The sequence below is a fragment of the Thunnus thynnus genome, chromosome 15 (genome assembly GCF_963924715.1).
Source record: "Thunnus thynnus chromosome 15, fThuThy2.1, whole genome shotgun sequence".
NCBI lineage: Eukaryota > Metazoa > Chordata > Actinopteri > Scombriformes > Scombridae > Thunnus > Thunnus thynnus.
In genome coordinates this window covers 6496555-6512592 of record NC_089531.1, presented here as the reverse complement: position 1 = coordinate 6512592, position 16038 = coordinate 6496555, and the positions used below count along the sequence as shown (strand labels likewise).

Below are 16038 nucleotides of genomic sequence, written 5' to 3'. Positions count from 1 at the left end.
GTTTTGTGTTTTTGTTATTGTAATACTAAAGCTTTGTTCTTTATGTTTTTCATACTGTCATCTTTGAGTTGATCACCCTGTCCTCCCTGAAAGCTCTTGCTCTCTCCTGCATGGTCACATGTTTCCTCAGATCAGCAACAGTTCCATTTTGTTCTTACTGTTTAATAAATCTTATTTTCACATACAAACAGTAGATTGTCTTGTGAGTAATCCCATGACAGTGCAATAAATAAACTACAAGTAAAGTAAAAATGTGGTCTAGCATGTTGCATGTTGTGTTTCTTTTTTCTGAAATTATGTTTTATGTTTAATTTGGTTAGATTTGTGACAGACCTGTGCTCCTAATCATTTGCTGGCACACCACTAGATTTGAACTGTTTTTTGTTGCATTCACTAAAGTAATTTTTAGTAGGTCATGTGCATAATGTAACAAGTAAGAAACAATATTTATTTGAATGAGCAGAACAGTAGTTTTGTTTGTTAACCCTGTAATTAACTAACCTTTAACTAACCTAAACCCATGTTTAATAAAAAAAACATTGTAAAGTCAGTATTCCAGTCTTACCCCAGTTGGTTCTGATCACTGCTTTGTCCAGTTTGGTGACGATGTCGTTCTTTGCACCAGAGAGATGAAACACACATTCGTACCTCCTCCAGTCTTCAGGTGTGACTGATGAAAGGTTCAGGTCAGCACTCATCTGGAAGGATCCATCATGGTTGGGGAGGATCTCTCCATGTTCCACGTCCTCATGAAGCTCCTCTCCATCTTTCCTCCAGAACATCATGGCTCTGTGAGGGTAGAAACCTGTAGCGTGGCAGCTGACTGGAGAGGAGGGAGTCTTCTGGAGGAGAGACACTGAGGGAAGCTCTGAAGAGATAAATGGTGAGGGGTGTGGGAGGGAGGTTAGAAACAGAAGAGGGATTTAAATATTGTTGTGTCCATGAAACTACATCAGGTCATGTGATTCTACCTGTTCTCAGCAGAGAGCTCTTCCCAAGGTCCAAATATTTCTTCACAAACTCAGGGCACTGCTGGGTGAGGTAGTAGTTCCACCATTCATTGTGAGCTCTATCTCTGTCCCACTTGTGTTTGGTGATGACAGCTTGTGGTTTTGGAGCGATCCATGTCAGTGTCTTCAGGTCAAATGCTAAGAAGTCTTCTCCATCATAACCAAACTGACCAAAACCATTAACCTCTCCAGTCTCATCATCCCATTCACAGCCGTTCATCCTCTGGAAGATGTGGACACCTGAGAGAGAGACAGAGTGCAGAGTGAGATCCCACAGAGGGTTACAGGTGGCTGGAGCCTATGTGAGCCTGCAGTTTAGAAAATGTCAAGGAACATGTGGAAGAGTCACCTCTTCATTGCAAGACCAACACACAAACTGACATCAAGGGGTCAAACTTTCCAACCAAAACGTACTTGACCTGCAGTTTTTAAGCATCTAGATCAAACCAAACATGACAAGAAGGGCAACACACACGCACACACACACACGCACACACACAGCAAGGCCAAGATTCAAATGTAGAACCCTTTTGCTCAGTTTTTCAGTGAATCCAGCACATAGCTACCAGGGAAGCTATATATAATATTAATATTGACCACCCATTTTGAAAGAGTCCCTCACATTACATGGCTGGTAAAAGAGGGAGAGATATGAGTGAAGAATATATGCACATTTAGTAAACTGTGTATGTGTTTGGACATGTAAACATGTGTGTTTATAATGCAACTATATCTGTTTGCTATTTGACAAAAAACACAATTTTACATTTTTACAGTATTTTTACTTACCTTCAGTTTGGTTCAGTTGCTGCTTCAAAATGTCAATGTGAGCTTTGTATTCATGTTGGTCTAATAAACACTCCTGAGTGCACCACTGCATGTGTTGTGGATCATCTTCAAACATTTTTTGTGACCAGTCCTGTTTGCCTTCTGGTGTCTTACTGATGCTGTCACAGTAACCTGTTGGAACTTCATCAACCAACCCAACAACCACAAAATCTGGGAAGTTTTTGACTCCAGAGGACGTTGTGAAGAAAAACTTCAGCGAGTGTTTCACTGTAAGAGAAAGAAGTTTTAAGGGTTTTTAAGTTCATTTTTTAAAATAATCATGCATTTATCTATACTTGTGATAATAACATTTAATTACATTCAATATTTTGTCCAGCATGAAACCTCAGACACACAAAGTTAGTGATGAGCTGGTGATGAAAGTAGAACATCTACCAACCTAAGAGCCAGATATTATACTTGGAATGATTGAGACTAAACAAAAGCTAAAAAGAGAGTGAATATTGACCTTCCATTGGCCAGGCAGCCAAAAACACAACTCAAAACACAAATGAATGCTGGATATGTTAATAGGCCATGTTTTGTTGGCACATTTGCCATAATGACTAAGACAGCTTTATTAACCTTACTGATCATCATTTTATATAAGGTTAGTAATGACTACATATACATTCAAGTGTAAATCTAATCAAAATGTTAAATCTTCATATAAATATCTGTACACTGATATGAGATTCCTGACAGTGGAACAACATGTGGTGAGCAAAGCATATGAATTACAACTATTTATCAGTGTTTTCTCTAATTTGCCTTATTTTGCTTGAATAATGAAAAATATATTAATCTGTAGAAATTTTGTTATTTTATTATGTTATTTAATTTGATTAATTACATTTAAAAAAAAAACATTGTACAAAACTAATAAAATAATTTCAGAAATGTGACTTTGGTGAATAATGTTCAATAACATCAGTATCAAAAACCTCAAACCAAGAGGGAACAAAAGCCAACTAAATCAGGCCTAGGTCAGTGATGATTACAAGATAAAGAACTCATAATTGCAAAATAGTTTTCTGATGAATTCATATTAACCAGATACTTCCTCTCAATGATGAGGTAAATATCTTAAACATAATATAGCTATTAGTTATACATTTAATCCTACTATAGGAGATGCTACATTAGTATGAGAACAAATTATTTGAAGAAAATATCTCTCCAGTTTTTTCTGCTCTTAATGCAATGTGCCTCCATACCAATCAATATAATTTATTTACTTTAATCAATAATTAATCAGCAGTGAACAGACATGTCAAAATCTGAGGTATGTTAAGCTCTGCAGTAAATGTACAGTTATATTTAAAAGAGATACTGCAATATGATAAATATTTGTGAAATTGTGCTTTACTACATGATGCTGGTACATTAAGCTGCAGTTAATAGTCTAAGTGAGAATCATTACACTTAATGAAAGACAAACATCGTCTGAAGCAGAAGGTCATACTCAAGTATCTCCTCTTGTGTCACATAGACTCCACACATGCAGTTATTAAGGTGTTAATACATTTTTTTAGACAGATTTGGAATATCTGTAGTTTTAAAATACACTGAAAGGTGGACTAGCCCATGATTTACGCCTTGGCTTATAGTTTTCACATTATTATGTTATAAGTTAATGTTGTATTCCTGTCTTGCAACACTCTTGTAATCTACAGTACAGCACTGGCCATTAGAAGGTGTAAATGAAATGAGAATATTACTTTGAAATCACAGTTACAGTCACAAAGGTCTTCTTATGAAACATTAATTCATTGGTGTCATTCACTGTGTATTTAAAACAAATCCAGATACAAAATGTAAAAACTCCTTTATTAAAGTAATACTTGAGGTATGTGCTTTGAGGTTTCAACTTAATTCTTGTTCTGTGAATAATTATATTATTATAACATATTATATCATATTAGGCCTAGATTATATTATACTGCAGTACAGAATCTATAATCTGAGTTTACAGCATGAGTAAACATTTGTTACAGTTTTATTTTTTATATTTAAATTAATTTCAATGAATGACACTGTTCAATAAAGTCAAAGGAAATAATCCGACACACAGCCAGATGTTAACAACATACAGAACATCAGTACTGTACAGAAACTGTTATTTCTGCAAAACCCCAAATATATTCAGCTTCAGTGACACCTGAACGGCATTATTGGTTAGATTCATAGATTAATCTTTCATGTTTCAGATCTGAATTAATCTCATTAATAGCTGCATTTCATTGGACATCTCAATAGTTTATGTAACAGATATGAGAGAGAAGTAAAAGTAGAGAATACAGTACTAGTCAGAAGTTTGGACACACTTTCTCATTCAAGAGAATGGGAAGACCTCTCACAAGTTTCACTTGTTAAAAGCACAAAAAAATGAACTAGCAGTGAATAGACATGTTTAAATCTGAAGTATGTTGATCTCTGCAGTAAATGTGCAGTTTATGAATAGGGAGCAATTATATTTTAAAATATAAATATAACTGCTGAAATAGAAGTTACATAACTATTCAAAAAAGATTATTCAGTTACCTGGAGATACAACATGGCAAAAGAGAAGCAACAACATGAAATCCTTCATCTTGCTTCAATACAGACATTAAAAAACACTGTGATGGAAGAAAGACTGTTAACAGTGTGTACAGTCAAATGAAATGACCAATAGAAATTATAAATAGCTGTGCATCATGTGTTACCAGGAGGAGTAAATTCAATATCTGACTGGCTGATCAGATTCAACAGGAAAATGCAGGAAATGTGTTTTTTTGTTTTGTTATTTACAAGAATTTTAATAACATGTAGTGACATGAGCAGCTGTTTAAAGTCATATAACACAATTTGTTCAATAAGGCAGTTTAAAGTGTTTTATAACCCGACTGTGGGGGAGGAAGTGGTGATGGTGGAAATGCTCTGGCAGCTGTTTCTCTGTGGTGACCTCACAGCTGAGACATTTCAGAGTTATGTTGCTCTCTAGTGGTAAAATAGGGAAAGACACACTCAGAGTCACAAGGTTCAGTGTACTCCTTCATTAACAAATGAAAATTTGCGGTGTGTGTGTGTGTGTGTGTGTGTTTGCAGTATTGTAAACTTTTTCTTTTATCTTCACACATTTTGACAACTGATATTTTTTTATAGTAAGCTCATGCTTTCCAGATATCAGGAACAAGCTTCACTAGAGTGTTTCCCAAAACTTGGTACAAAACCTTTAAGCCTACACATCTGAACATTTGAGGTAAACACAGGTATGATGTAACAGGAAGACTTCTTAAGCAGGTTTTCAGGAGAATTTTATTTATTAATTTAAGGTAAATATAAATACTATTAGAACAAATAAGAACAAAAATGTTCTTATTTTCAACTTAATTCTTGTTCTGTGAATAATTATATTATTATAACATATTATATCATATTAGGCCTAGATTATATTATACTGCAGTACAGAATCTATAATCTGAGTTTACAGCATGAGTAAACATTTGTTACAGTTTTATTTTTTATATGTAAATTCATTTCAATGAATGACACTGTTCAATAAAGTCAAAGGAAATAATCCGACACACAGCCAGATGTTAACAACATACAGAACATCAGTACTGTACAGAAACTGTTATTTCTGCAAAACCCCAAATATATTCAGCTTCAGTGACACCTGAACGGCATTATTGGTTAGATTCATAGATTAATTTAAGATGTTTCAGACCTGAATTAATCTCATTAATAGCTGTATTTCATTGGACATCTCAATAGTTTATGTAACAGATATGAGAGAGAAGTAAAAGTAGAGAATACAGTACTAGTCAGAAGTTTGGATACAGTTTCTCATTCAAGAGAATGGGAAGACCTCTCACAAGTTTCACTTGTTAAAACCACAAAAATATGAACTAGCAGTGAATAGACATGTTTAAATCTGAAGTATGTTGATCTCTGCAGTAAATGTGCAGTTTATGAATAGGGTGCAATTATATTTTAAAATATAAATATAACTGCTGAAATAGAAGTTACATAACTATTCAAAAAAGATTTTTCAGTTACCTGGAGATGCAACATGGCAAAAGAGAAGCAACAACATGAAATCCTTCATCTTGATTTGATACAGACATTAAAAAACACTGTGATGGAAGAAAGACTGTTAACAGTGTGAACAGTCAAATGAAATGACCAATAGAAATTATAAATAGCTGTGCATCATGTGTTACCAGGAGGAGTAAATTCAATATCTGACTGGCTGATCAGATTCAACAGGAAAATGCAGGAAATGTGTTTTTTTGTTTTGTTATTTACAAGAACTTTAATAGCATGTAGTGACATGAGCAGCTGTTTAAAGTCATATAACACAATTTATTCATTAAGGCAGTTTAAAGTGTTTTATAACCCGACTGTGGGGGAGGAAGTGGTGATAGTGGAAATGCTCTAGCAGCTGTTTCTCTGTGGTGACATTTCAGAGTTATGTTGCTCTCTAGTGGTAAAATAGGAAAAAACACCCTCTGAGTCACAAGGTTCAGTGTACTCCTTCATTAACAAATGAAAATTTGCGGTGTGTGTGTGTGTGTGTGTGTGTGTGTGTGTGTGTGTGTGTGTGTGTGTGTGTTTGCAGTATTGTAAACTCTTTTCTTTTATCTTCACACATTTTGACAACTGATATTTTTTTATAGTAAGCTCATGCTTTCCAGATATCAGGAACAAGCTTCACTAGAGTGTTTCCCAAAACTTGGAAGAAAACCTTTAAGCCTACACATCTGAACATTTGAGGTAAACACAGGTATGATGTAACAGGAAGACTTCTTAAGCAGGTTTTCAGGAGAATTTTATTTATTAATTGAAGGTAAATATAAATACTAATAGAACAAATAAGAACAAAAATGACACTAGAAAATGTTGCAGCTGCTCTAGACAACATGAAGTTCACCAAAAAATCATGTTTTACATTCACCAATAAAAAGATGATCAATTAACAATTCATAATTAATCTTTAACTTGTAGATGATGTAAAGACAAACTTTAACTGAAGTGAACACATTTAGCCAAAAACAGATCACATGACCTTAGAGAAGACGTATACTGTCATGTAGACAAATCAATTTTTCCATTTTTGCAATATGAAATAAAGTGCATCAGTCAGTGCCACAGATAAAACCCTCATTAATCCTTTAACACCAATAATCTGAGCATTAACAATAATGTTATAATGACATTAACATTTGTCATCTGCATGACAAATACAGGACGTGAAGATGGCAAATGTATAAGATAGAAATATAAGCTCTAAGAAGTGTTATTGCTTTAATATGTGAGTTTCAATGAAAAGAGGCGTGTCTAAATATTAAAAAATGTATTTATATTGTGTAAAATTGTGGAAACATTTACAAGTTTATGTGTAAAAAGAGTTACAGCTGTAACTTGGACTGGAGGAGCAATGTGTGTTGGAAGACTAAAACATAAGTCACACATAAGTAGTTGAACATTAAAAGTTTTAGGTTTGAGTCTTTGAATATATATGCATTGCATAGACTAACATTTAATGTGACTGCACACGCACACACACACACACACACACACACACACACACACACACACACACACACACACACACACACATACACACATAACATTACTGTTTTTAAAAGAGGACAACTATAAGGATACACTCACTAATGCTTGTTAAAGCTCAAAAACAGGTGCAAGTTAACCCACATTGCACATGACTAACTGATATGAATTTGATATCTGAAGACAAAAGATGCCCCACTGGAGTAACGTTGTGGCTCTTTGGTGTCTGGTAGCTGCTGCAGTGATTCATCTCCACCAAAGGTTTGAGGAAACAGCTGGACAGCAGCATCAGTTCTCTCCAGATGTTGTTACTCCAGCATCTGATCTATGAATTCACACTTTAGTTTGATGTATCATGTGACTTTCTGACGGGTCCTGTGATGTCACATTTCAATATTCATTAAAACAAGTTTTGTTAATGAACATTTATGGTGCAAAATAGAATAAAATATTGAAGCCACAGCATCTTAACTTGAGTTCACTATTCTCCTCTAAATCTTTACTGGAAAGCTGCAAAGACAGAGTAACAAATAGAAAAGGACCTGGAATTATTAGTAGTCATATTATACAGTATTTGATTTCATATTATATCCAATATGTTTGATTTTGGTCCAGAATGTAAAACGTTCAATCAGTATTACATTAAAACCTCAGTGTCAACTGTTTCCTGTAACTATACTGGATCACTTGACTGAGAAATTCTGTCAAATCAGCCAAACAGTTTTTTAACAAAGACAGACTTTCAGTATATTTATGAGAGTATTATATCAGTATACTGTAGCTAGTTTCAGGAGGAGCAACAGAGAGATTCTTCATACAGTATCTGCACAGTGTTGATGACATGATGAAATACTCACTGTGATCAGTTAAGAGCTGCATCTTTGACTGAAGATGGATCAGAGGATGACGAGTCTGAAGCTATAAAAGAAAAACAAAGTGTCAGAAATTCAATTCAAATGATTAACTGCATTTATTTGTACAGAGAGAGAGAAATAAACTGACACAATACTCACAGTTTGCAGGCCTGAATCCTGAAATACAGATGAGAGATTATAACATCTCAAAATTTAAAATGTCAGAATTTATGAAAGCAAACAAAGAAAACACTAATAAATGTTTTATAGACACACTGTATTAATTCCACTGATTTCTTCTTTTCAAGCTACTGAACATCAGCCAGGTTACACTGTTATTTGTTGTTAAAATGGCTTGATGATGAGTAAAAGTATGTTTGTCTCTCACCATTATCTCTCCTCCTCCAGATGAAGACTCCAGTGATGCAGACTGCCAGGAGCAGCAGCAGTCCTACAACACCTCCAATAACAGGACCAGCAGGGAACTCTGAGGGAGAAACTGGAACCAGAACAAAACATTCACAGTGCATCAAGGGAATGCCAATGCACTTTTGGTATTTTCACCTATAATAATGTATGATAATCATACATCATTATTGATGATCACATTTCTTATTTTCATCCCCTTAAAACACAGGACTTTGCCGTGATGACACACAGACAGTTTGGGAATCCTGTGAGAGTTTTCTGCTGAGGAAACTTATTATTGTCCAGGATGTGCAGAGTTGTTAATATGAGTACAGCAGCTCAATTATACTGCCAAAAGCAGATGATGTCTCTTTTTAGGTGAAATTAATGTTACTGGACATGTTGATCTGATAGTTTAATTTGGCATCACAATAATTCATACAATGATCATCTGCAGGTGAAAACCACCTTAGTGCTTCAGACCTCTGTGTGTCCATCCTGTGTCTATGTTGTACCTGTTCACTGTCTTTGTTGTATTACACCTTTTGTGTTTTTGTTATTGTAATACTAAAGCTTTGTTCTTTATGTTTTTCATCCTGTCATCTTTGAGTTGATCACCCTGTCCTCCCTGAAAGCTCTTGCTCTCTCCTGCATGGTCACGTTTCCTCAGATCAGCAACAGTTCTAGTTTGTTCTTACGTGTTTTAATACATCTTATTTTCACATACAAACAATAGATTGTCTTGTGAGTAATCCCATGACAGTGCAATAAATAAAATACAAGTAAAGTAAAAATGTGGTCTAGCATTTTGCATGTTGTGTTTCTTTTTTCTGAAATTATGTTTTATGTTTAATTTGGTTAGATTTGTGACAGACCTGTGCTCCAAATCCTTTGCTGGCACACCACTAGATTTGAACTGTTTTTTGTTGCATTCACTAAAGTAATTTTTAGTAGGTCATGTGCATAATGTAACAAGTAAGAAACAATATTTATTTGAATGAGCAGAACAGCAGTTTTGTTTGTTAACCCTGTAATTAACTAACATTCAGCTCCAGAAAGTCAAGATTGTTTTGAACTCATTCAAATTGTAAAATCAGAGCTCAGGTTTAACATCTTCTAAATGTTCATGGCAAATTTCATGTATAATAAAAAACATTATAAAGTCAGTATTCCAGTCTTACCCCAGTTGGTTCTGATCACTGCTTTGTCCAGTTTGGTGACGATGTCGTTCTTTGCACCAGAGAGATGAAACACACAGTCGTACCTCCTCCAGTCTTCAGGTGTGACTGATGAAAGGTTCAGGTCAACACTCATCTGGAAGGATCCATCATGGTTGGGGAGGATCTCTCCGTGTTCCACGTCCTCATGAAGCTCCTCTCCATCTTTCCTCCAGAACATCTCGGCTCTGTGAGGGTAGAAACCTGTAGCGTGGCAGCTGACTGGAGAGGAGGGAGTCTTCTGGAGGAGAAACACTGAGGGAAACTCTGGAGAGATAAATGGTGAGGGGTGAGGGAGGGAGGTTAGAAACAGAAGATGCATTTAAATATTGTTGTATCCATGAAACTACATCAGGTCATGTGATTCTACCTGTTCTCAGCAGAGAGCTCTTCCCAAGGTCCAAATACTTCTTCAATAACTCAGGGCACTGCTGGGTGAGGAAGTAGTTCCACCTTTCACTGAGAGCTCTATCTCTGTCTCGCTTGTGTTTGGTGATGACAGCTTGTGGTTTTAGAGCGATCCATGTCAGTGTCTTCAGGTCAAATGCTAAGAAGTCTTCTCCATCATAACCATACTGAGCAAAACCATTAGCCTCTCCAGTCTCATCATCCCATTCACAGCCATCCATCATCTGGAAGATGTGGACACCTGAGAGAGATACAGAGTGCAGAGTGAGATCCCACAGAGGGTTACAGGTGGCTGGAGCCTATGTGAGGCTGCAATTTAGAAAATGTCAAGGAACATGTGGAAGAGTCACCTCTTCATTGCAAGACCAACACACAGAAATACACAAACTGACATCAAGGGGTCAAACTTTCCAACCAAAATGTACTTGACCTGCAGTTTTTAAGCATCTAGATCAAACCAAACATGACAAGGGCAACACACACACACACACACACACACACACACACACACACACACACACACACACTCACACACACACACACACACAAAGGGTGGGATTCAAATGTAGAACCCTTTTGCTCAGTTTTTCAGTGAATCAAGCACATAGCTACCAGGGAAGATATATATAATATTAATATTGACGACACATTTTGAAAGAGTCCCTCACATTACATGGCTGGTAATAGAGGGAGAGATATGAGTGAAGAATATATGCACATTTAGTAAACTGTGTATGTGTTTGGACATGTAAACATGTTTATAATAAAAATATATCTGTTTGCTATTTGACAAAAAACACAACTTTACATTTTTACAGTATTTTTACTTACCTTCAGTTTGGTTCAGTTGCTGCTTCAAAATGTCAGCGTGTGCTTTGTATTTATTTTGGTGTAATAAACACTTCTGAGTGTACCACTCCAAATGTTGTGGATCATCTTCAAACATTTTTTGTGACCAGTCCTGTTTGCCTTCCACTGTGTTAATGATGCTGTCATAGTAAACCCATTGAACTTCATCAACCATCCCAACAACCTCAAAATCTGGGAAGTTTTTGACTCCAGAGGACATTGTGAAGAAAAACTTCAGCGAGTGTTTCCCTGTAAGAGAAAGAAGTTTTAAGGGTTTTTAAGTTCATTTTTTTATAATCATGCATTTATCTATACTTGTGATAATAACATTTAATTACATTAAATATTTTGCCCAGCATGAAACCTCAAACACACAAAGTTAGTGATGAGCTGGTGATGAAAGTAGAACATCTACCAACCTAAGAGCCAGATATTATACTTGGAATGATTGAGACTAAACAAAAGCTAAAAGGAGAGTGAATATTGACCTTCCATTGGCCAGGCAGCCAAAAACACAACTCAAAACACAAATGAATGCTGGATATGTTAATAGGTCATTTTTTGTCGACACATTTGCCATAATGATTAAGACAGCTTTATTAAACTTACTGATCATCATTTTATATAAGGTTAGTAATGACTACATATACATTCAAGTGTAAATCTAATCAAAATGTTAAATCTTGATATAAATATCTGTACACTGCTATGAGATTCCTGAAAGTGGAACAACATATGGTGAGAAAAGCATATGAATTACAACTATTTATCACTGTCTTCCTTACTGTGCCTTATTTTGCGTGAATAGTGACAAAATATCTTAATCTTTAAAAATTATGTTATTTTATTATATTATCTAATTTGATTAATCACATTTTTAAAAAATCTGTATATAATTATAATAATTAATATGAGTTATTAGTACAGTAGGAAGCTGCTATGATATGAGCCCAGAAACCTGATCTGCATTTAGTTGGTCTGGTGGAAAAAACAAAACACTGTAAAAATCTGATGAAATAATTTCAGAAATGTGACTTTAGTGAATAATGTTTAATGACATCAGTATCAAAAACCTCAAAGCAAGAGGGAACAAAAGCCAACTAAATCAGGCCTAGGTCAGATGATTACAAGATAAAGACCTCATAATTACAAAATAGTTTCTTTTGAATTCAGAAATAGAGATATTTCCTCTAAAAAATTAGGTAAATATCTTATTATAGCTAATGGTTATACATTTAGTCCTAATATAGGAGAAGCCACATCATATGAAAACATATTTGAAGAAAATATCTTTGAACTGCTTTTCTGTTGTTAATGCAATGTGCCTCTTTACTAATCAATATCATTTATTGTCTTTAATCAATAATTAATCAGCAGTGAACAGACATGTCAAAATCTGAGGTATGTTAAGTTCTGCAGTAAATGTACAGTTATATTTAAAAAGAGAAATATAAAGGCTGAAATAGAAGTTACACCAACTGGTTTAAAGATTATATGAATAATAAGTTGTATTTTTAATATTAGTATTCAGTAAACAAAAACTAAGCCTAATTAAAAACAGGTACTGCAATATGATAAATATCTGTGAAATTGTGTTTTACTACATGATGCTGGTACATTAAGCTGCAGTTAATAGTCTAAGTGAGAATCATTACACTTAATGAAAGACCAACATCGTCTGAAGCAGAAGGTCATACTCAAGTATCTCCTCTTGTGTCACATAGACTCCACACATACAGTTATTAAAGTGTTAATACATTTTTGTTTGAGACAGTTTTGAAATATCTGTAGTTTTAAAATACACCGAGATGTGATATAGCCCATGATTTATACCTAGCCTATAGTTTTCACATTATAAGTTAATGTTATATTCCTGCCTTGCGACACCTGAGTCGGTCTCACAGGTGATCTACAGTACAGCACTGGCCCTCAGAAGGTGTAAATGTAATAAGAATATTGCCTTGAAATCACAGTTAATGTCACAAAGGTCTTCTTATGAAACATTAAATCATTTGTAGAAAATCCTCCTTCCTGCCCAGTCCTAGGTGGGCGGGACTTAGTCTCAACCTAACGGGCCACACCTGAACTGATGAGAAGCCTGGCTCAGTCTCTCCCTTTGTCTGCTGCAGCATGCTGACCTCTGTGTAATATCAGCTACCTTCTCCTGTTGACTGCGCACCAGATGCATAATTTGTGTAAGTTAAGAAAGTGTATTGTAGTTATTGCTGTTTCTGTGTTCAATAACCAAACAAGTGCTTTGATTTGATTGAGATTTATTATAGTACTTTTGTTTACTGATTATTGTTTTCATTTTCCTTTTAGCCTTTAAATCGTCTGTGAAATTCAACTATTTAAGTGGAAATCCTGTGAACAAAACAGTAAACCGTTGAATGGCTCTCATCTCTGGTCCTCATTTTAACTGGTGGGCCAACGCAGAGGCTCTTTAAATAACTCAGCTACCACAAAGTCAAGTTTCCACAACATTGGTGTCATTCGCTGTGTACTTAAAACAAATCCAGATACAAAATGTAAAGACTCCTTTATTAAAGTAATACTTGAGGTCTGTGCTTTGAGATTTCAATTTAATTCTTGTTCTGTGAATATTATGTTGTTTTAATGTATTATATTATTCGTAATCTGAGGTTACAGTATGAGTACACATTTAAAACAATCTGTTAGAGTTGTATGTTTTATATTTAGGTCATTTCAATAATGACACTATTTGATAAAGTCAAAAGAAATAATCTGACACACAGCCAGATGTTAACAACATACAGAACACAAGAACTGTACAGAAACTGTTATTTCAGCAAAATATATTCAGTGTCAGTGACACCTGAACGACATTACAGGTAAAATTCACAGATTAATCCAACACGTTTCAGACATGAATTAATCTCATTGATACATCTCAACAGTTTATGTAATAGATACTATAGAGAAATAAAAGAAGCAAATTACACTACTAGTCAGAATGGGACGGTGTGTCCAAACTCCGGACCGATACCGTACATGAAAGTTGATTTTTTTTTTGTTTTCACAGAAAACATAATTCCCCCCCACCAGGGTTCAATTTGTTATGCATCTATAACCATCCATTTCATTTTAATGGAAGTGTAAGTTTCCTTTAATTTCATGTCTATAAGGTATGTGAGGAAGTAGGATAAAGATACTCTGTGATTATCTTCAGTATAATAAGGATAGCTATGCTCCAGTACAGCAATTCATACAAATAACTGGATGTAAGTAGTAAACTGCTATGAGACCCTAAATAAATTCTGCTCAGTTGTTACACTCATATGGTCTCAGTAATTATTTTATGGTAAGCTGAAGCAGTGGTTACAACTACAGTAGTAGAAAAAATGTTTAATTACATGGCATTCATTTTGATTTGGCATGTTGAGACTGGAACACTGCTTGAATAATAGTCTTGAATAATAATAGACCCATGGCGGGTATGCGTCTTGTTATACCCCCGCGGTGATTACGCGCCGGTCTATAAAGGATTTGTAAATAATTTATTTACCATTGCTAAAGCCATTGATTAAACCCTTTACAAAGGACGACTTATCAAAAATGGTACAGGTAAAGCTTGATGTAAATGGCGTAAAAGTGCCCAATTTGAAAGTGAAAGTGAACTGTATCACTCTAAGCCTTCTACACTCTCACTTAAAACCAAACAAGTAATTTTCGACAACTAAATGTTAAAAAAAAAACAACACATTTTAAAGTTAATCTTACCTGAAAGTGTGACCGGAAAGAAGATGAGCAGAAAAACAAGCTCCATTGTCTTCATGGCATGACTTTTTGGGGAGTCCTGTTGAGTGACCACTGCAGTGGACAAACTAGTCGCCGTTTTAATTTTGTTGTGCGTCATAGTGTGTTGTTTGGGAAGGTGGGACCAAAATACACCAGTATCATATTGCACCTGATGCGTGAAGATGTCCAGCCCACTGACTATCACTTATCTATACAGACACACATTTTACCCTTGGAGCAAATGTAATAATTATACATATTTGACAGCTGAAAGTACAAAAAAAAAGATCTACAAGTTCACTGATTCACAATAGTGTGCATTCGGTGATTCAGTGGTGCGATTTTTACAGTTGTCTGGATTTATAATGGACAACTATTCTGAATTGCCTGAGTCAGAACATCAGTTATTTTACTTCGATTAGTACGACCCGAGAGGGCCCATGCGTATCGCTACACAGGCATATACTATAGGCTACTGCACATATCTCGGTTTGAATTATCCTGGTGAATTATCCTGGTATGACCTTTGCATACAACAAGAGTAACCTAGTTAATCATGATTCACACAGCGGTGAGTGCTGAACTGCAATTGGACCTGAACTTACATGGCACTTAACTCGCTTTGATCTCTCCTGAATAGATCCTTGCTTGTGATTTATTAACTCTCATGTGTACGTCTCTTTGGATAAAAGTGCCTGCCAAATGAAACTGTAACATCGTAACATTGATCGATTGTTCAGTGTCTAAAATGTCAGAAAATAATTTTTTGAAAAATGCATATCATATTACATATTCAGATGAATTGTTTTGTCTGATCAACAGTCAAAGACCTAAAGATGTTGAGTTTACTGTCACTGGAAACTGTGGAATTGCAAATATTCACATTTCAGACGCTGGTACAAGAGAATTATAATTTATTTAGTTAAAAAATTACTTAAATGTTCAATCAATTATCAAAATTGTTGCCAATTAACGTTATGTCAATCAACTAATCAATAATCATCTAATCATTTCAGCTGTAGAGTTATGCCATATATAGTGGGGGACAACAGGGGCCCAACAACAAACCTTTGCCTCAGGGCCCAATAGCAGGTTAATCCTCCAAGTGGAGATGTTCAAAACTGACACTCTTTTTAAACCTTTTAA

The 16038-nt window shown here is 35.2% G+C and overlaps 2 protein-coding genes across 2 annotated transcripts; both read right to left on the bottom strand.

The window, feature by feature from the left end:
* Positions 1-524: 524 nt before the first annotated feature.
* On the bottom strand, positions 525-1246 carry LOC137198341 (major histocompatibility complex class I-related gene protein-like). The gene is made up of 2 exons (XM_067612097.1): positions 972-1246; positions 525-868 (listed from the first exon to the last, which is right to left on the bottom strand). The coding sequence occupies exons 1-2, from the start codon at positions 1228-1230 to the stop codon at positions 525-527; spliced, it is 603 nt and encodes a 200-aa protein (XP_067468198.1). The 5' UTR covers positions 1231-1246.
* Positions 1247-9814: 8568 nt separating this feature from the next.
* On the bottom strand, positions 9815-15027 carry LOC137198340 (major histocompatibility complex class I-related gene protein-like). Its single transcript, XM_067612096.1, has 4 exons — positions 14875-15027; positions 11116-11382; positions 10247-10525; positions 9815-10143 (listed from the first exon to the last, which is right to left on the bottom strand). The coding sequence occupies exons 1-4, from the start codon at positions 15008-15010 to the stop codon at positions 9815-9817; spliced, it is 1011 nt and encodes a 336-aa protein (XP_067468197.1). The 5' UTR covers positions 15011-15027.
* Positions 15028-16038: the final 1011 nt, after the last annotated feature.

Bases quoted from the DNA above. Each gene is read 5' to 3' on its own strand.
- LOC137198341 (XM_067612097.1), bottom strand. From the start codon at position 1,230: ATGAACGGCTGTGAATGGGATGATGAGACTGGAGAGGTTAATGGTTTT. The intron at 869-971 runs GTAGAATCACAT...TTATCTCTTCAG, and splicing joins GAGCTCTCTGCTGAGAACAG to AGCTTCCCTCAGTGTCTCTC.
- LOC137198340 (XM_067612096.1), bottom strand. From the start codon at position 15,010: ATGACGCACAACAAAATTAAAACGGCGACTAGTTTGTCCACTGCAGTG. The intron at 11,383-14,874 runs GTAAGATTAACT...TTTCTCTTACAG, and splicing joins CTTTCCGGTCACACTTTCAG to GGAAACACTCGCTGAAGTTT. The intron at 10,526-11,115 runs GTAAGTAAAAAT...TATCTCTCTCAG, and splicing joins GCAACTGAACCAAACTGAAG to GTGTCCACATCTTCCAGATG.